At 37.1% G+C, this 21,178-nt stretch overlaps 1 protein-coding gene across 2 annotated transcripts in view; it reads right to left on the bottom strand.

Moving 5' to 3' along the window:
• Positions 1-21,178, bottom strand: part of LOC110026029 (ABC transporter F family member 3) — a 76,772-nt gene that overhangs the window by 51,776 nt on the left and 3,818 nt on the right. For both annotated transcript variants that reach the window (XM_020726781.1, XM_020726790.1), the window contains exons 2-11: positions 19,486-19,701; positions 19,050-19,239; positions 16,115-16,323; positions 15,804-15,959; positions 8,746-8,874; positions 8,572-8,673; positions 8,343-8,489; positions 7,647-7,709; positions 7,187-7,233; positions 6,983-7,042 (exon numbers count right to left, since the gene is read on the bottom strand). In XM_020726781.1, the coding sequence (XP_020582440.1) occupies positions 6,983-7,042; positions 7,187-7,233; positions 7,647-7,709; positions 8,343-8,489; positions 8,572-8,673; positions 8,746-8,874; positions 15,804-15,959; positions 16,115-16,323; positions 19,050-19,239; positions 19,486-19,701 (1,319 nt within the window). The remainder of the gene's footprint in view (positions 1-6,982; positions 7,043-7,186; positions 7,234-7,646; positions 7,710-8,342; positions 8,490-8,571; positions 8,674-8,745; positions 8,875-15,803; positions 15,960-16,114; positions 16,324-19,049; positions 19,240-19,485; positions 19,702-21,178) is intronic.

The raw sequence follows: 21,178 nt of genomic DNA, 5'->3' as shown, positions 1-21,178 counted from the left end.
GATTTGCACAAGACGACATTCAGGACTCATGAAAGACATTATGAGTTTTTGGTGATATCATTCAGCATCACCAATGCTCCCGTCAAATTTCAATCTCTTATGACTAAGATTTTTCAACCTTACCTCAGGAAGTTCGTCCAGGTATTTTTTTTTTATGACATTCTGATCTACAATCTGACGTAGGAGCTTATTGTGGATGTAGGACTGTAGTTGCTACAGTACCGTGAATGCGTTAGTGTAGCTCCTAAAGTAATCGCGTCCCTTTCTTTCCTTTATAGCTTCCTCCTTTCTCCTTTTAACTCCTTTCAATAAGAGCATCCTCCCTATTCATTGCCTACCTTACCACCTTGCACTTCGATCATAATTTCAATTTCCTTCCTTTCCATCACCCCTCCTTTATTTCTTGTTTAATCTATCTACTAACCCCACTTATTTATACATGTTTGCTGAGAGGATGACAGTTTTGATGAATGTTGATTTCAGTTGTTGTCTTTGAGGCGTTCTTCACCTCCGGGGGTTGTACCTGACGACGAGAATGTGCTTCGGCTGTAAATCGTCTGAAGTGGTGACCGTCTCCAAGGGTCCAGTGGTGCTTCGACTGTAGCTCGACCTCGACGAAAGAGTTATCCTTCTGCAACCCCTCCGAACTCGTTTCCAGCAGTCACAAACCACCTTTCGGTTACTGTCTAGGCCATGTCATCCCCCTTTCGGTTACTGTCCAATCCATGTCATCCCTCTTCCTACTGCTGTCTAGACTACCTCCTGCCACTGCCCAGCCTCCGACACAAGTTCCAGTTGTTGTCCAACCCTTCAAGGACATTGCTTCCTCCTGTCGTCCAGCCCACAACCCCTCCCCTACAGTCATCAGCCATTTTGCAGCCCTCTTCCAGCAATCGCGCCCTCTCCTAAAGCTATCTACCACCATTCAGGCCTCTTTCAGCAGCCGCAGTCATCTCTTAGCGACAGCCTTTCCCTCCTGCCACCTCCCCTCAGGCGCAATCATCTTCCATCAGCCGCCAACCCACCGTACAACAGTCTCCATTCCCGTTATCCCCCGCGGATATCTCTTATTGTTTATGTTGCTCTTATTTGGTTGTCAATACTTCCTACTTTTCAAGCATCATGTTTGTAATCTTTTTGGAATTTAGGAATAATACTTTCGTTTCTATTTGTGGTTTGGGTTACCTTCGGTATCATTTGATATCAGAGTTAGTCTAAACCTAGTCTTATCCTAGGGTTTTCTAACATCCACTCCTACCGAAGCTATCCTACCAACATTTTTTTGCCCTTTAAAAAAAAAAACTTCGACGGATGAAGTCGAATCTACCCCAACCCTGATAGATTGACATGGAAGCTTATCTTGAATGCGATACTATAGCAACTGTAGTACCACGGACGTTACTGTAGCTGTTACAGTTACAGCTCCTCTTTTCCTTTTTAGCTTCCTCCTCTCTCCTTTTCACTCCCTTCCATAAAGAGTCTCCTACCTATTCATTGCCCACCTTATTTACACCTCCTCTTCTATCCTAATTTTGAATTCCTTCATTTCCCATCACCCCATCTTTATTTCTTGTCTAATCTATCAATCCCCCCTTTTATTTATACATGTTGTTTGCTAAGAGGAAGACAGTTTTGATGATTGTTGATTTCAGTTGCTCCCTTTGAGATATTCTTCTCTCTGATGCCTGTACCATACGAGAAGTTGTTCCATTGTAACTTGTCCAAAGTGGTGACTTTTGACAAAGGTTCGAGTGATGCTCCGACTATAGATTGACCCCGACGAGACATTTATCCTTTCGCGGTCCTTTCAGCCCAATTTCTAGCAGTCGTAAACCACCATTCGATTGTTGTCCAAATCATGCTATCCCATTTCCGCCTGTTGTCCAACCCACGTCATCCGTTTTCGGGGTGTTCACCAGACTACATCCTGCTCTTGCCCAACCAGTGACACATGTTTCAAGTGGTGTCCAACCCTTCAAGGACACCACTTCCTGTTGCCGTCCAACCCACAGCCCCCTTCCAGCAACCACACCCCCTCCCCTACCGCTAGCCACCTTCCAGCCCACTTCTAGTAACTGCATCCCCTCACCTATAGTTGCAAACCACCATCCAAGCCTCTTCCAACAACCGCACTCATCTCCCAGTGGCAGCCCTTCCTGCCACATCAGTTCAGCCGCGGCCATCTACCATTAGCTGCCAACCAACCATTCAACAGCCTCCGTCATCGTTGTCATCCGCGGATAACTTTTATTGTTTATGTTGTTTATGTTTAATTTTCAAAACATCCTACTTTTCAAGTGTCATGTTAGTAATATGTTTGGAATTCATAAATAATATTTTTGTTTTTATTTGAGATTAAGATTACCTCCGGTATCACAATCTTACAGAGTAGAGCATCTAGGACACATGAGTACAGTATTAGAGATGTTGAGAGAGTACCAGTTGTGCACTAACGTGAAAAAAAGTTCTTTTGCATAGTCACGGGAGGAGTACTTAGAGCATATGATGACCGAGGCAAGGGTAGTAGTGGATCAATCCAGGATCGAAGCTATGTTGGACTGAACTTTGCCAAGAAGCTTGAAGGAGATGAGGGGATTATTAGGCCCCACCAAGTACTACCAAAAATTTATAAAAAGGAATCGCACGATAGCATGGCCACTGACAAAGCAGCAGAAGAAAGACAATTTCAAGGGAGAAGAATCAGCAACACAAGCTTTGAACAACTGAAGGGAGCCATGACCAGCATTTTGCTATCAGCATTTTTAGAATTCAGAAGGCCATTTATGGTAGAGACCGATGTGTCAAGGTATGAATCGGGGTAGTTCTCATAAGGACTAGTGACCTATTGGCTATTTTAGCCAAGTGCTCGCGGCCAAGGCAAAACTCAAATCCATGTACGAGTGGGAAATGATGATTATTCGTTGGCCAATCAGAAGTGGTGTCTCTATCTGTTAGGGAGAGACTTTATAATCAGGACATATCAGAGGAGCTTGAAATATCAGTAGTGCAGATGATGGTGACTGAAGGACATCAAAGGAGACTATCCAAGTTAATTGGATATAATTTTGAGATCCACAGTTGCCCAAGATTAAAGAATAAAGCTGCAGATGCACAACCAAGAAAATTAGAAGAGTCCCAACTAACAACATCATCAGTACCACTAGTACTAGATTGGGAAAACCTGAGGCAGAAGAACGAGCAGGATAAAGGGCTGAGAAAATTAGGACAGAGTTACAGGATACGAACAATCATCCAGGATATGCATTGAGGGGACAACGACCACTCTATTAGAGATGATTTGTGTTACAGAGGACATTAGAGTGCATCCCGAAATTGTTGCAAAAGTTCACAGCAGCGCTACATAACGTATGCAGTGTCGACTATTGATAGAGCTATACTAGTTGGGGATGCATAAAGATGTAGAGGACATATTGGCGAGATACGATGCGTGCCAACAGCACAAGTAATTGACTGTGGCACCTGGAGTGTTATCGCAGCCCGTAGCTTTACCCGAGAAGGTTTAGGAGAAGGCGACGATGGATTTTATAAAGGGGATATCACGATCAAAGAGCTTTATGGTGATAATGGTGGTAGTGGATATTCTGAGCAAGTATGTACACTTCATTTCATTATGGCACTCTTACACGGTTGTCTCAGCCACCACGGTGTTCATACGGGATGCGGTTTGTCTGCATGGTGTTCTGAAATCTATTATATTAGACGGAAACAAGGTGTTCCTCAACAATTTCTAGAAGAAACTATTCAGGTTACAATGGATGATCATAAAGAGAAGCACAGCATATCATCCCCAACCAGATGGTAAAATGGAGGCAGTCGACAGGAGTGTAAGAATGTACATGCATTGTTTTGAAACAGATGCGCCAAAACTTTGAGCGAAGTGGCTTGTTTGAGTTGAGAAATGGTACAACACTTATACCATATTGTAGCCTGAACCACTCATTTCAAGATTTTATATGGGCGGGATCCATCACACTTGATACACTATGGGCATGGTACTACACCAATATCCAATGTGAACCGATATTTGGAAAAGACGGAGAAGATATTGACAAAACTCAATGGACATCTACTAAGGGCCCAACAAAACATAAAAAGGAAGGCGGATGGAAATGGGAAGGAGGTACAATTTGAACCTAATGACATCATTTATTTGAAGTTATGACCTTACTAACAAAAAACACTGGCAAGGAGAAGTGAGAAGATTTCCCCACATTATTTTGGACCCTATAAGATTGTGGCACGCATTGGGACAGTAGCATGCCGACTAAAGTTACCACCATCCTCATCATTGAATCAAGTATTTCATATATCACAGCTAAGGCATGCTATCAAAGGACACAGACCCTCATCCTCACAATCTCTGACGCTGACAGAGGACATGGAAATGATTTTGGAACCTTTGAATGTAAAAGGGAGTACACTAAAGGAAATATTGATTAAATGGAAAGATCTGTCAAATTATAAAGCAACTTGGGAACCTTATGAAGTGATCCAGAAATAATTTTCATCATTCCATCATGAGGAAAAGGTGTTTTTTTGAGAGAGGAGTATTGATACGTCGGTCCTCCTGGACCGTTTTGACCCTGGCCAGCTAAGCAAAACCAGTGAGCAACCAGCCCCTGTGTGGGACCCGTGAAGACACTAATCACGTATGAGAGGAGAGAAAAGTAAGGGAGGTTTTGGGGGGAAAGTTTGAATTTATCTTGGGGAGTATTTATTAAAGCTAATTAGCCGGGGATTATTTTATGTTACGTTTTCCTGCAATTTTTTCCTTAGGAGTTTTTATTCCTAGAGGCGTCTAGGGTTTGTGAAGAGACAATTTACCTCTTGAATAGTAGAACAACCTGGTATCTTATTGTTTTGCTTGGAAATCACTAAAATTATTCCTAATTTGGATTTTACAACTTATTTTGTGTCATTTGTTTGTTGATTTTGGTTTCAGTGCGTATGAGATTCTAATTTAAATCATGTTTGACAAGCTTTAAAGGAGATAATAACTATTATCCTTCAGGGATATTAAACATAGCTGTAGTATTCCTAAAAAAACACTTTAATATTTATCAAACTCTAAAGCACAACAAAAGGCCTTATGTAATTTCTACTAAAAAATTGTACTCTAACTCATGTTTAATTTCTTCTCTCCTAAACTTTTAATAAAAAATAAAATGGTAGCAAAATATATCTTGCAGCAAGAACATTAAACTCAACAAAAAAATCCAAATACACAAGAATCAACTAATTTAAAATTCTTAAATTGATCATGTGCCATTAAAAGATAAATATTACTCCTAGGAATTTTTGTTTCATATCAATCAATGTAAATTTAGCAGCAATAATTTGCTAATACTATGAAGCATGTCCTATTATTTTTATTTTAGTAAATTCAACTTGTTTAGAATTAAATAAATCGCAACATTCAAAGAAAGCTCCCAATCTGGGCAATAGACATTGCAAGTTCATTGACTATTTCCTTCAAACCTTCTTTAAGGGTTAAACAAAGAAATGTGTTCCAGGTTTCAATATCACCAATCATAGTAGCACATTTTTAGGATCTGAAAATCAAGTCAAAAAAGAACTATTTCTGCACAAGAAAAACGTTCTTCATTGATCCAATTTGTTAAAACTTTAAGATTATGTCTCCCATTGAATATAATACTATAATATCATCAACTTATTATGTTATAGATTGACTGAGCCAAATTCTAGTTGACGTGATGATGCACCCACAAGCAATAATACCAACTATGATACCTTAGGGTCAAGGAATTTTCCAATGCAACTATATAATAATGTATTGCACAAATCAAGCACACCAACTCAACATTCATAGTCTACAATTTTTTATTAAAGATAAGACGCCCGCCTCCTTAAATAAAAAATATACATCTATGTAAGACTTCATGGAAAAGATAACAGATTCAAGAGAAATAAATGCATAAAAATTCATGATCAACAAATAAATACACATTCCAAACGCACATCATAATTGAAAAAAATAATTTGTTCGAATTTTGAAAATATTTAACTATGAAAGGAAAACCAATCACAAATTAGAGAAAAGAAAGTTAGAATAAGAAAAAAAAATAAAAAAGTAACAATAAGGTTTCAAGTTTGATAAGAGATGGCATCCCTAAAAAGCAGCAGTTTACAACCACATCATGCTAAAAATGCATACAACCAAAGCTCAAATAAAGAGGAGCAATATAACCCAATATAGAAAATAAACGGAATAACTTTTTTCGCACGCCTCATGCATCTCTATTTATAACCAATAATTATAACCAAAAATATATTCAAGATTCAAAGAAAGATTAGTTGGTTCATCCATAAAATCAAACAGATAAACAATGCAAAATGACAATAATTATAGAAAATCATAAAACAAAAGGCCATGGTAGCAGCACGCATGCAAGTGACGCTAAAAGAACAACAAATTATGAAAGGTATAATGCTCAAAAATCTCAAGTCAACATAATAACCTCAATAACGAATAGAACGAATCAAAACCAAAACAAAATCGCAAGCCGGCTTCAATAAAACAGAAACCCATAAGTCAAACAAAGCTCATGCTACTATAGTGCCCACGGAGGGAGCCCGCATTATGAACTCTATAAGATAGCCTTAAGATTATTTCATTGCCTTGTGAAACTAATACAGCCTAATTTTTAAGAGCAATCAAGACTAAAAATTGTACTCCAGCACTCAATTAAAGCACCATCAAAAACTATTCACAAGTTCATTTATTTAAATTCCATTATCCTGAGCGAAGTAAAGTCACTGAAAAGTTTAGGTTCGATTAGGCTTTGAAAGCATGTACTGCAGGTCTCAAGTCAAGACAAAAGAAAATGAAAAAAAAAAAGTACGACAAGAAATTTGAGAAATTCATTACATCAGATCAACTATTAAAACAAGTTAAAAAAAAAAAAAAAAAACTTATTATGGTTGAAGTTGAAAAAAATACCTGAAACTTATAATTGGTAGACCAGGTCGATCATCTGGTGTTGGGAACTCAAATTTATAGCTGTAATTATGAACATTAACCATGTGATTAGAAGACATAAAAGCAATAAAAAAAAGTTAAACTACCATGTAAAAACTGGAAGACTGAAGTCCATTTAATTTTTATCAGTAAAACAAAATGTATAAACACCAAAGGAGGGAATACTCTGGGTCATTGATGACTTGATCCACATGGCCCATCCGATCCAATGCCTGAAACATTCAACATTTATTTAAAATTTTTGATGAAAAACACATAAGCATAGAAAGGTCCTGATATAGCCAAATTCACAGGCTGATTTTTCAGATGACAGCCAACACAGAGCACGTTCATGCTCCTGTAAGGGCAAATTCCAGGGGAGGGGGTATAATTATAGTGAGCTAATGATTTCTATATCGAGATTTAATCAGGAAAAGTACATAAATAAACTACATGTTAAGATGAATTCAATAGATACATACACCCAAAAATACAAGCAGCTTATCTGTGAACTCAAAATTAATGAGGAATCAGTGAAGTAACTTAGCTGACATTTAAAACTCAAAGGCATCAGACTTAAATGAATCAACTGGCAGATAGTGAAACCAAAAAATAAAATAAAATCAAATTAAGAAAATGGTAACACCTTAATTCTGGACTGCACAAGGGATGCACGCTTTGCATTATAACGGAACTTGTCAATAAAAGCCTGCAGAGAAAAGCTTAGGTAAGAGAACAAATATCACATAATCAACCTGCTAGTGAAAAAAACATGTAAATAAAACATCATTGAAGAGAAGTCGCTTTCATAAATCAAAGAGTATTTTGATAATGAGGCCAGAATTGCAATATTTATGTGTTCAGGCTAGGATCCCTTTTCAAACTGTATCCTTCCTGCAAGTGCAATTATCACTTGTGAATTCAAAATTAGAATTTGAAACAACGCTGCCCAAATACATATTATTCTCTGATGAAATGCTTCCCGGATTATTAGTGTCACTAAAAAGGATGCCATTATACATAAATTTCAATAAGGCTAAAACATATTTCTATGATGCCCAAATCTCCTCAATTGGATGTCATCATAAACTACTTAAACACCTACAATTTTTAAGCTTTTCTAACTCTGAAATAGCATACAAAATACTATGAACTGGCCGTTAGAACCTTCAGAAAATAACATTGTTAGGTAGTGACAAACTTCAAATATAGAACAAAGCATGTAATATTTACTCGAGCTTTAATGGAGAATAATTTTCAATAACATAAATCAAGTACAGAAAAAAAAATTACAAAATGACCAAATTCGTGAGGTGCCAAGCAAAATAAGAAAATTTTGGACCTGCATATGAGCCCTGGCCTTCTCATTAGTCTCAAATGCCTTCTGTTGATTTTTTAGCTGCTCCTCCCTAGTCCTCTCAAATGTGTCATAGTCTCCTTTGTATGTAGTCAAGTTTTGTCCATGCAAATGGAGGATGTCCGTAACTACCTGCAGATATATATCACAAAACAAGTCAGGAGTAAAGACATTTTTACCAAGTTAACTAAAATGATAATTTATAAGCTTATACCGTATTTAAAAACTCTCTGGCATGAGAAACCACAATAAATGTCTTTGGCCATTTTGTAAGGTATGACTCTAGCCACAATACAGCATGAAGATCCAGATGGTTCTGCAAATAAGTTAATAGTGTTTACTTGAGCTAAGCAGTCTCGAGTGACACGACTCACTGAAAATACAATACCGTGGGTTCATCAAGTAATAGCAAATCAGGCTCAATAAATAAAGCACGGGCGAGAGCTATACGCATGCGCCATCCACCAGAAAAAGCTTTAGTGGGCCGCTTCTGCATTTCTGTAGTGAAGCTAAGGCCCTGCAATATTTTCATAAGTCGGGCAATGGAATAGAAATATGGAAGTTAAGAAGATGGAAATTATTACAAGGCACAAATCAAGAATAACTTAACCATGAACATGCTAGTATAAAATAGCAGAGGTACAGGAACTAAAGTTAAAGAGATGTATAAATTGCACGAATTAAAAAGCTGGTGGCATATACAGTATAAGCACAGCCCTGACAGATTAAACATAGCTCAAAGCAAATACTCCATATTTTATATAGTTCTAGCATATTTAAACATAATGTGGTATTAAGAATTAGTACCATAAATTAAAACTATATGAAATATTAAATAATAGTTCAAAATTAGTTAATATAATTAATATTTTTCTATTATTGATCTTAGCCTGATGGCAATAGAATAAGAATTGAATTGAAGTAATTTGAAACATATGGCAAGTCATAAGTTATACTTGCAGTATTTCTAAAAAAAAGTTGAACTGCCTAGCAATGGCAACTGAACAGATGCTAGTCAGTTTTGTTTTAAAGAGCTCAAAAGGGGATCGAGCAAAGAAGTGGATGTGAGTGTGTGAGATAAAGAAAGAAGATTGAAAGCGAGCGTGGGAGTAAAATTCAAATTAGGCGAGCGCAACTAGCAAGCCTACGCACAAGCACGAGGCTTGATATTGTGGCTTGCAAGCAAAGCACAAGCACATAATCATATGAGCATCGAAGGCCAATGCTAGCAATGAACAAGCAAAGTGAATTTCACAAAATGCAATGAGATCCAAAAAGTTAGGGTTGCCCACTTGCCCCTCTAGTTCTAATTCAAAAATAAAGTTGAACCAAGAATAAGTCCTAGTTATAGTTATAAAATTCTTAAAAAGCATATTAGGATTGGTATAAAGAAGAAAAATTATTCAAGAAGAAAAAAAAAAGGATTTCGCAAAGAAGATAAAAGTAAAACAAGAAAATGAGGTTGATGATATTTTTCAAAGAAGATTACAGATTTAAGGTAAAAATTCCAAAAAAAAAAAATCTAAGAACTTCTATGATGCAATTTGAAACGTAAAATCTATTTATATGATATAAGTTGCTCCTTGCAGTTTCAACAACAACAATAACAAGCCTTTAGCCCACTAAGTGGGTCGGCTACATGAATCCTTTTCTTCATTGTGTCCTACTGAGTGTCATATTTTCATTTAATTCTAATAAATTAGGATAATTTTTTATACAATATCCCTAAGTCTTTCTAGGCCTACCTCTGCCTTTCTTAACATGAGTCGAATTTCAAACATCTACTCTCCTAACCAAATCATTAAATGGCCGACATTTAATATGACCAACCAATTTGATATATTCATTTCGCCTTTTGTCTCTCTAAGTGAAGCCACTCATCCACCTAAGCATTCTAATTTAGGCAACACTAAAGTTAGTTTTACGCTTCTCTTTTAAAGGCTAACATTTTGCGCCATAGAGTATAGCAGAACTCAACACCATCTTATAAAATTTTCCTTTCAATCTAAGCGGTACTTTTCTATCACACAATAGGCCCGAAGCATTCCTCCACCTCAACCAACCAATTTTTGAATTCTACTAATAACATCTCTAATAACATCTCCACCTATATCACAATCACTTTGAACAATAAACCTGAGATATCTAAAGCATTCACACCTTTTAACAGTTTGATCAACCATAATTAAAACTCTGTCACTAGAGCGATTACTACTAAAGTTACATACCATGTATTCAACTTTAGTTTTACTCAAATGAATGCATTTAGACTCCAATGTAGACCTCCATAAATCAAGTTTTTCCTGAGCTCTTTCTCTAGTCTTATCTACAAGAAGAATATCATCAGCGAAAACATACACCAAGGCACATCGTCCTGTAAATATCCAGTAAGAGCATCCATAACTAAAGCAAAAAAGATATGGGCTTAAAGTTGATCTCTGATATAATCCAACTAAAATAGGAAAATATTTGGTCAATCGAACACAAGTAACAGTTCTAGTATACATATTTTTAATGACTTGAATAAAATTCATATCAATACTTTTTTTTCTCTAGTACTCTCCAAAGAATATCTCATGAACATTACCATAAGCATTGTCTAAATCAATGGAGATCATATGTATATCCTCTTTATTCTCTCTATACTTCTTCATTAAACCTCTCAATAAAAGTGTAGCTTCTATAGTAAACCTACCCGGCATAAATCCAAACTCATTATGAGAAATCTATGTCAAACGTCTTAACCTATATTCAATTCCCCTCTCCTAAAATTTTAAAGTACGACACATCAACTTATGTCCTCTATAATTTGCACACTCTTGTGCATCCCCTTTATTCTTAAAAATGGGAATCAAAACACTCTTCCTCCACTAAGGCATCTTTTTAATTATTAAATAATATTAAAGAGGTTAGTAAGCCAAGAAACTCTCAAATTTCCTAAATATTTCCACATTTTAATTGGGATATCATCAGGTCCTATCAATTTTCCACCAAGGGTTTTCTTTAAAGCCTCCTCAGCTTCTTTTTTTACTAATACGACAATAAAAATGAAACATTTTATTAATATAACAATATTACAGGAAAGAGAGATTCAACGTGGAATAATATAACAATCTAAAATTTAAATAGAGTTTATAATTAATGGAAGGAAAAAAAAAGAATTTCTCTTTATTTAAAGTTTGTCTTATATTATGGAATAAATTTAAAAAAAATAGTATTAATTTAGAAAATTTGACTCAATTTCAAAATATAATAAGTTGAGTATGATGATATGTTCATAATTTAAATATAATCATAATTAAAAGTAAGGTGATACCATTCTAGAGCTCCTACAACGTATTTGGGAAGATAATTTTGCGAGGAGGAAGTTGTGGAGTGGCGAGGGAATGAAAATATGTAAGATCGACAGTGTTTGGAATGACAGAGGTGTCGTTTAGTAGTTGACCCGGCTAAAATCAGAAAGTTGCAAGGTGAAAGAGCAAGATATAAACGAGGAGGATGTTCGCCGCATGTTCCTAAGCAAGATAGAGGCACAAAAATTGCAATAGGAAAATGATACAACACTCCAAAGAATATAAAATCAAAGATTAAACTCTCAAAATACATAAACTCAAACTAGCTACGCCAAAGCAGAAAATACAAATAAAGAAGAGCTCCATAATAGAAAATCATTTCAATTGAAACAAGATTAGCAGGTGAGAACTGGAAAAGGAAAAAAAAATGAAGGAAACATTTTGAAAACAAAGTAAATGAAATAACAAATAATAAAATTTATTCGGACGGGTTTGATTTCCTCAATCACGGAGCCGCGTACCACCGAGTTATGGTATTGTGACGCATCCTACATCATTCTCCCCAACTAGGAGAAGCTTCTTTTTCTTCTATGTAGATTTATGAAATTGATCTACCGCCATAACAAAGTTATTGCACAGTTGTGGCTAAAAAAGTCCCGCTATAAAATCTATGCTCACGTGAATCCAAGAAAATTTTGAAATGCGTACGTCATTCCAAAATTTTTCCTCATAGAATAGATAATCATCCTTTTTTGACACAACATGAGTTTGAACTACACATAAACAAGTATTCCAGCAAACCTAGAATATAACCATCAAGTAATATATATTTGCAACTTTTAGTACTAGGCTGGTTGCATCCCATTGTCGAGTTGGTTCAGCATAAAAAAATAATGGAACGAGGCTTTTGGCGTGTTGAATCTATCTTCGTGGTAACCACTCAAGAGGTAAACTATTAGTCAAGGCATCTGCTAACTCCCTCAACAAGGATTATGCTTTTTCTGGTATTAGCTCCTCAAACTCACTACCTTCTAGAACAACCAATGTTCATGCAACTGGAATATATCTCATGGGCTCGACTTGAATCAATAGTGCCTCTTCCTCATCAGTTGAAAGTGAGACTACTCTCTAAAGTTTTCATTATCTTCTATATCACTCCTCATTTCTTCAATTGTTCCCTGCTCACTGAAAGATATCATTTTTTTTATTTGGGCAAATTCAATGTACTGTGCCCAAAACTATTACTTGACGCACTTCCTGGCTGGGACGAATTTGGGAGTGTTGGTTGAATTCAGTTGTTCTCCACCCTGAACTAGTTCTCCTCAGACGGAGTCAGTTTGGCTGCTCCACTGGGTAGAATCTTGCCACTTGATCCTAGGGTTAAATGTTGTATGTAGAGGTGTGGCGGTCACCGGGTGATGTTGTTTACTCTATGACATTATGATTTACAGTTATACAAAGACAACATGTGGAGCGCCTGAGGACAGCCTTGGAGACATTGAGGGAACACCAGTTGCATGTCAACTTGAGAACTGTTCTTTTCCATAATTACAAGTGGAGTGCCCAGGCATGTGATGACCAAGACAGGAGTAGCAGTGGAACATTCCAAGGTCAAAACTATGGTGGAATAAACAGTTTGAAAGAGTTGAGAAGGTTCCTAAGTCTCACTGAATACTGCCGAAAATTTGTGAGGGGGTATGACACAATAACATGGTTGCTAGCGGAGTAGTTGAAGATAGATAATTTCAAATGAGGGGAAGCAACAACAGCACATGCCTAGGAACATCTAAAAATGACATGACCATCATTCTGGTATTAGATCTTCCATACTTCAATAGACCAATTGTGGTAGAAACACATGTGTCAAGATACAAATTGAGAGCAGTACTAGTGCAGGACCATCGATGGATTGCCTACTTCATACAGGTGCACACAGCTAAGGGCGAGACTCAAATCACACTACCTATTGAGGCGACACTTTCTCGTCAGAACAAATCAAAGGAGCTTAAATTATCTTCTGGAGCAAATGATGACGACTGAAGAGCATTAGAGATGGCTACCCAAATTACTAGAATATGATTTTGAGACTCAATAACCCTCAGGATTGGAGAATAAAGTTGTTGTCGAGAAAGATGGAGAGGCCCCAGCTGACAATATTATCGTTATCATTGGTCCTAGATCGAAAAGCTATGAGATGAGAGAGCAGGCAGTATAAAGGGTTAAGAAAAATAAAGGCAGAATTGCTACCAAGGACAGTGCAATTGGGGAAACTCGGGGGTACAGAAGATATACAATCAACTATTGAAAGAGCCATACTAGGTGGGGATATGTAGATATGTAGAGAGCATGGTGGTGGTGTGCGGTGTGTATCGACGAGATGGCTATTTGACTATAGCATCAAGAGGATTATTGCTACCCTAGCTTTACCTAAGAATGTTCGGGAGGAGGTGATAAAGGGGTTGTCACTCTCAGAGGGGTTTGCGATAATATTAATGATAGTGGATCGTATGTGCAAGTATGAGTATCTCATCCCATTACGCCACCTTTACAATGTTGTCTCATTTGTTATTGTGTTCATGCGGAAAGTTTTTTTTGTATAGTGTTCCAAAATCCAGTGTATCAGACAAGGGTAATGTGTTCCTCAGTCATTTCTAGAAGGACCTGTTCAGGTTACGAGGGACAACCCTAAGGAGAAGCACAGCATATCATTCACAGACAAATGACTAGGCAAAGGTGGTCAAAATGAGTGTGGAGACGTACCTACGAGGTCTAGGATCAAATACTATGAGCTACTTCATGCCACACCGTAGCACAGACCAACCCTTTTATGATTTTGAATTTGTGGGATCCACCTCACTTGATACAATATGAGCATAACACTACACCGGTATCCAGTGTAGACCAGTATTGGGAGGAGAGGGACAGGATATTAGCAGAGATCAAGGGACATCTATTGAGGGCTCAACAAATCATGAAGAGGAAGGCTGATAGACATAGGAGGGAGATACACTTTGAACTCGAGGACATGATTTATTTGAGCTGAGACCTTGCCAGTAGAAGACATTAGCCAAGAGAAGTGAGAAAATTTCTCCACGATACTTTCGACCTTACGAGAATACAATATGTATTGGGATAGTGGCATACTGGCATATCGTCTGAAGCTACCATCTTCATCATCATTGCACCAGTCTTTCACTATCACAATTGAAGCATGCTAATGGCGATGACATGCCCTCATCTTCACTACCTCTGACACTAACAGAGGACATGGAGGTGGTTCAACCATTGGAGATTGAAGGGGTGCGTCGAGGAGGGGCGGAAGCAAAAGAGATACTGATTAGGTGGAAAGATCCATCTGATTATAAAACAATGAGGGAGTCGTATGATGTGGTCCAGAACCAGTTTACAGAATTCCACTTTGAGGACAAGGCGCTTCTTTGGGAGGGGAGTGTTGCTACGCCCACTCTTCCAGTTACGTCGGCTTTTCCGGGATCTGCACATGCACCGGTCTAAGAGCAACCGGTCCAGACCAGCCTGACTTTGTTAGCCCAACTTAGGGGAACGAAAACTTTAGAAGTTGTTGGGGGAAAAACTTTAAAGGGACATTGAGGGATATTTATTAGGGCTAAGTAGCTAGGGTTTGCTTTATGTCATGTTTGCCTGCAGTTTTCCCTTTGGAGTCTTGTTCCTAGTGGCATCTAGGTTGTGTAGAGAGACGGTTTTCCTCTCGAATTGTAGATTAACCTTGTATCGTGTTGTTTTACTTGGAGATCAATAAAATTAGCACTAGTTTGGTTTTTCCCAGTTATTTCATGTCATTGGCTTGCTGATTTTGGATGCAAGGCATACACATTTCAAAAATTTTTAAACAGGTGAAATGTTGACTTTTAGCTCTAGCACCTTTTGATCTTGAGGCCTGGGATCATAAACCTCCAAATTTTAAATATCAATAAGCTATAAAATAGCATCAAAACCATAGAGTGATGTGCCATACATGGAAAAAGAAGCAGCAAGTACTAACCCCAAACAATAATTTATAGCAGCTGACTTCGCTTCGAGTGAGAGTACCACAAACAATAATTTATACTTTACAAAATCACCCTAAATATATTAGGTAACATAAGAGAGAATTATTGTTCTAAAAATCACTGACCGCCAAAATTGAAGCTGCACGAGACTCTGCAGAATATGCATCAATGTATTCAAGTCTTTTATATATCTGCTCAAGCCTTCTTGCAATGATCTCCTTATCATTCCCAATCGAGTTCCCATGTTTCATCCCCATCTCTGCTTCATATTCGAAATCCCTCTTCAAGATGAACAGAAGTGTGTTACTATCTTTATCTTAGGAAAAGCATCAAAATTGTAATTGCCAGTAAAAAATGGTGTAAAATGAGCCAGACAACAAAGTAACGAGTACTATCTAAAGAATAAGAAACAAATTGTGTAAATATAGCATAGAACCTGTTGTTCAAGTAGACTAGCTTCTTCTTCCAACAACTGAATCCTCTCAATATCAGAATTTAGAACACACTGCAGCGCTGATGTATCATCACCCACAACTTCTTGCTCTACATGTAGAATTTGACAGTTCCTTGGGATACCCTCTATAGCATGCATGGCCATATGCCTCAAGAAGGAAGTTTTGCCAGTACCATTTCTTCCAACAAGCCCTGAGCAAAAACATCAAATTAAAAAAACAATGAAGCAATGTAAGCAGAGATCATTCTATAGGAATATCAGAGTGTCGGTACATTGAAAAAGATAGAATATACAGAAAAAAAAAACACGAAATGTAAAATATTTTCAGCTGAACTTCTCAATGGCTCAAGTCCATACATATTCATAAATTGCCTTTCTAATTGTTCCCAATATATTGAACCAATCATATAAAATGTTTTTTCTAACAGGAAAATACATGTCGGTACCTGCAATTCTGGAGTTCTATGCTACTTTAAAATAAATAGAGTAGACAACATGCAATAATCTTTCCATAACTTTAATCGTAGATTTGTCTTACTTCAACTCTAGTTAGCTTTCAACCTTTTATCCTGCAACACCGTTGTATAAAGTGAGGGTGCAGATATGAGCAATATCCTCAAGTTTGTCTGTACCTCTTTTTGATGGAGCCCACAGTCTACCCTTTCTAATTCCACATGTCATTAGTTACTGGTGTCATTGATATAGTTGGAGATGAGGTTATCTTTTTAATAAAATTACTTTAAAAGTTATATTTTATATTTCCTTAGGAAGGATAGTTTAGTAATCGGTACTATTATGGTGATTACAGTTCCTTGCAGTTACTAAGGTTTTCTATAAATACTCATACACCGGGTCTTTTGATGAGCTTGTTTCAGGTTTTTCATTTTTGAGGGAAGGATTTCCATATATTTGGGTGGATTTCCCCTTGTTTGGGAAAGGTGGGGAAAAGGCAATAACAATATTGGGATCCAAAATCTTGCCAATGTTGGTTTGCTTAGAGTCCCAAGCCCTTCTAAGGTGGTTTGCCGGTGCGGACTAGCTGTTTTTCCTCCAGTGTGCCGTTACGAAGAACTCAATAGAAGCAGTTCAAATTCTTGGGTCACTGAATTTCAATTCAGCCGTGTTTTGAAATAATAACACCCGATTTTACAAGTTCTCAGTTTTCCTTAATCCCTCTTTGTACTTCTTTGTACGTACCTCAGTAATCTACCGTCCTAACATTTTTTAATACACCGCAGGTACGAAGATTTTAGAAATCTTGGTTAAATGATCAGTGACAATTAGCGTGGACTTCTGATCAGAAAGTGGATTGGAAGGCACTCTGCTTTCAATTCAGCCGCTGTTCCAAGGCTGTATCCTAACCCATAGAGACGGTTTTGTTTTCTTATAGCATGAGCATTGATTTCAGAGCGTGTAATAAAATCCGTGGAAATAATTGCTCAGAATTTAAGTGAATTCTTGAATAAAAAAATAGATTCAGCCAGCCAATTTGGAATTTAATGCTTCAATGACAACTCAAATCAGGACAGGTGGCTAGAATCTCTAAATAATCTGAAGATTGGTTACTCTTAACCTAAAATTTTCAGGTTCTTGCTCCAAGTACTAGACCCTCAAACAAGTGACTTGTAACCCGTCCTTCCACTGCTGTCCAGCCTATTGGAAAGATACTTAAGCCATTTTCTTTTGAAGTTGAGCCCTAAAATCTCTATGGATACCTTATAATCACAGTGTTTGGGTTAAGGGGTTTTGATTAAAAAAAACAAATTTTCAAGAGAATAAATGAGCTCAAGAGAAGGTTAGTGGGTTGCCTAACATTTTATTTTCATTTGGGTTTAGAAGTCTTCCACCTTGTATATCCTTTGTTCAAAAAATAGTTTGTTTTTTACTATAGAGTATAATTACCTTAAATTTTTAAACATTGTATCGGTGTCAGTCATATTCTACAGAAGCATACTGTCAAAGTTCTGACTCAGTTTGCAGGACCAATATTTCTTCACTTTCTACTCATAAGACACACATCCCCAACTTCTGATAAGCTAATAAATGAGCTCAAAACCAAGTAGACAAGTCTGGAGACTTTTTTGTACACATGCAATTAAAGTCCCTTTTAGCTTCAACGGTTGGAGGATTAGATATGCCATCACAACTTGTCTAGGAGTAACTATTTCAGTAATTACAGCATAAAACTTGCGTCTTTTTAAATAAAATTCACCAAGTTGCAAGATGCATAATACCAAAGCATCATTTTCCTTTCTCCCGTTGGTACATGTTAACAAGTTTCTAGGCTTTGTTATCTGATATTGCATCAGGTTAGACTAAGCCCGCAAAATTTATCTAAGATAGAAACACACATTAATATAACTCTTGTATCAATAATATGCAACTGTTTCAAGTTATGAAAGATTGGGTTAAATATTTGCTATTCAAAGAAAAAGTGCCTCGTTGTGGTGCGCACCGGCAAAAATAATAGATTAGTCAAAATGCTAAGCTTTCTAGTTTCTACTACAAAAAGCATATAGCATGTTCAGTTACTTGCATAAAAACAGATATAAATCTCCCAATGTTTAAGAAAAGAAAGATTTTCTATTAAGCATACTTTTTCCCTTTTTTAACAACTAAATCATATTATCATAAAAAATTCAAATCTATTACAATTGCAACATAACTTACAGCAGCAAATAATGTTTTTGAACAGAAAATTTACATAATTAAATATCGTTTTGTATATAAATCACTGGATCAGCAGAACACGACACCAAGAGATACAGATTTGACTGCATAAATGTGCATAAAATATGTAAAATGTACCCAGGTACCGAGAATCCTGATTGATGATGTCCTAACTTCTAAAGAGCGCCAACTAATGGCACAAGCTCAGAGTTGGAAATACCGTTAAAACTAAAGAGAAGCAACATACCATAGTGCCTTCCGAAAGAAAGGGTCACAGTGCAATCTTTAATGAGATCACGGCCACCAACAGAAACAGTGAAGTTCTCCATATGAATATCCTTAATAGCTGCCCCACTGTCGCTATCATGATTGACACATACAATAGGCATACCTTGCTTAATAGCATCCATCTCTGCCAAATGCATTTGAAATTGGGCCTAAACAACAAAAAATTGGCGTACAGTGCAAAAAATTAAACGAGAATCACAAAGAAGGTTGCAAAAAAATATTACTTGTCCCCGGTTTTCCTGATAGGATGCTTTACTGAATTGTATAGAAACTGATTATTCAGCTAAATAGCAACAGGCAATCATGACTTCAGATAAAGATGTGTATATGTGTGTGTGTGTGACATTAAGAGAATAAAAATATTCATAGTATAATAAAAATTTTAAAGTGCACACCTCTCTTTGTCTCTCCTCTTTCCGCTTTTTTCTTTCTATCTTTGCACGATCACGTTCAGAAAGTATAGGTCCTTCAAGAGACTCTGTTTCTTTCTTTGGAATTGTATCCTCATCCATTCCCTCGTACATACGCACAGGTGTAGCAAGGCTTCGCATAGCCAGTTTAGGTTTCGCCAACTCATGTTTGCCAAACTTCTCAGACAGCTTACTGCAGACCTAATTTTTCCCAAATACATAACAAAGAGTCATAAAAACAAAATGGATAAAGGATAAAAAAATGAGCAATATCATACAGGAAAACATTATACTCCCCCTAAACTGAAATTATTAGCTGGTGCAAACAACAAATCAAGATGTTTTATATTCTCGGGAAAAAGAGCACTACTCCTTTTGAGCCTTCATCAATTCAATTTACAGCAATTAGTTTCTAATTGATGATATGGAAGTATAATAACAGGGTGAAAACAGTATGGAAATATACTACAATATTATTCTAGATAACACGATGCCCCTCTAAAGCTGAAATATACTGACAGCAGAAATTAAATAAAAGATACATACATATAGCCCCAGTGAAATGGAACTATGGAAGACGCACTACTTAAACCACATTTAACTCAATTTACAAATTGTTCAATGCGAATGCAGCCAGATTCCATGACAAAAACTCATACAACAAAGTTGCTTCCATTATCATTGATCATTACAAAACGAATACATGGTGACAAGATGTGGAGTCTAATTGTGGCGATCAATTGGACGCTCAAAGCTTTAGTTTTGCCATTCAAACTTGATGGTGAGTCTGCACGAGGGGTAGGGGGATGACTCCTGTTTGGGTTGGGGGGGACTGCCCCAATCATTTTTTTTTGTAGCAAGCACCCCAGCATCGAGGAGGATCACCGCCTCGCCCGGTACATGTCATATGACAAAGTGTTGGACAATGTGGAGCCAGGAACAACACCATTTTGTTGAGCACAGGTCCAAGAACTCGAGCGTTTGACAATGCAAAGTCTGGCGCACAGTGCCCCTACGCCCGTTGGAGGGCCATTACGCCCTATCATCGCACAACGGCGCCAGTGATTGAATTCAGCGGTATGATGCTTTAAGTTTCAGTTTCACTGCGGGCTTTTTTGTTTGTTATGTTGGAGTTCGACTGTTCTTTTGTCAAGAAGAAGAGTAGGAGTGTTCTTGACTTCCAAATGGAGTAGAGAGATTTAAGTGTAGTGTAATTTGTACAATTCTCCTCATTTTTCATGGTGGATTTCTTGATGTGGTGGGGCTCCATAACCTTTTCTCGTTCTCAGGTTTTTCAACTTTAAATATTGGCGTTAATTGTATTTTCTAGTTTTGTACGCTTCTATTCAAAGCTTTGCATTGAATCTCTTGAATCGTTTTCTGCAAAATCTTGGCGTTAATTGTGTTTTGTAGAAAGTTCTCGATCGAACAGCTCTAAGTTTGGTTTGAATTTCACTTTCTCATCTACTGATTTCAACATTGTGAACAAAAAAACTAATGGTGATCTCGTGGTAAAAGTTGTTAATGAATTTATTTTAAGCCGAGCTCCTGACAGCTCAAATGGATTTAGTTCGAATCAAAATCGGCTTGTGACGTGTAGAGCTGTCAAAAAAGTTTGTTGTTCGCGAACAGTTCGTGTTTGGTTCGTCAAAGAGTTCGTGTTTGATTCGATTGGTAA

Source organism: Phalaenopsis equestris, unplaced genomic scaffold (genome assembly GCF_001263595.1).
Source record: "Phalaenopsis equestris unplaced genomic scaffold, ASM126359v1 Scaffold000002, whole genome shotgun sequence".
Lineage (NCBI taxonomy): Eukaryota > Viridiplantae > Streptophyta > Magnoliopsida > Asparagales > Orchidaceae > Phalaenopsis > Phalaenopsis equestris.
This window is presented reverse-complemented; position numbering and strand designations above follow the sequence as displayed.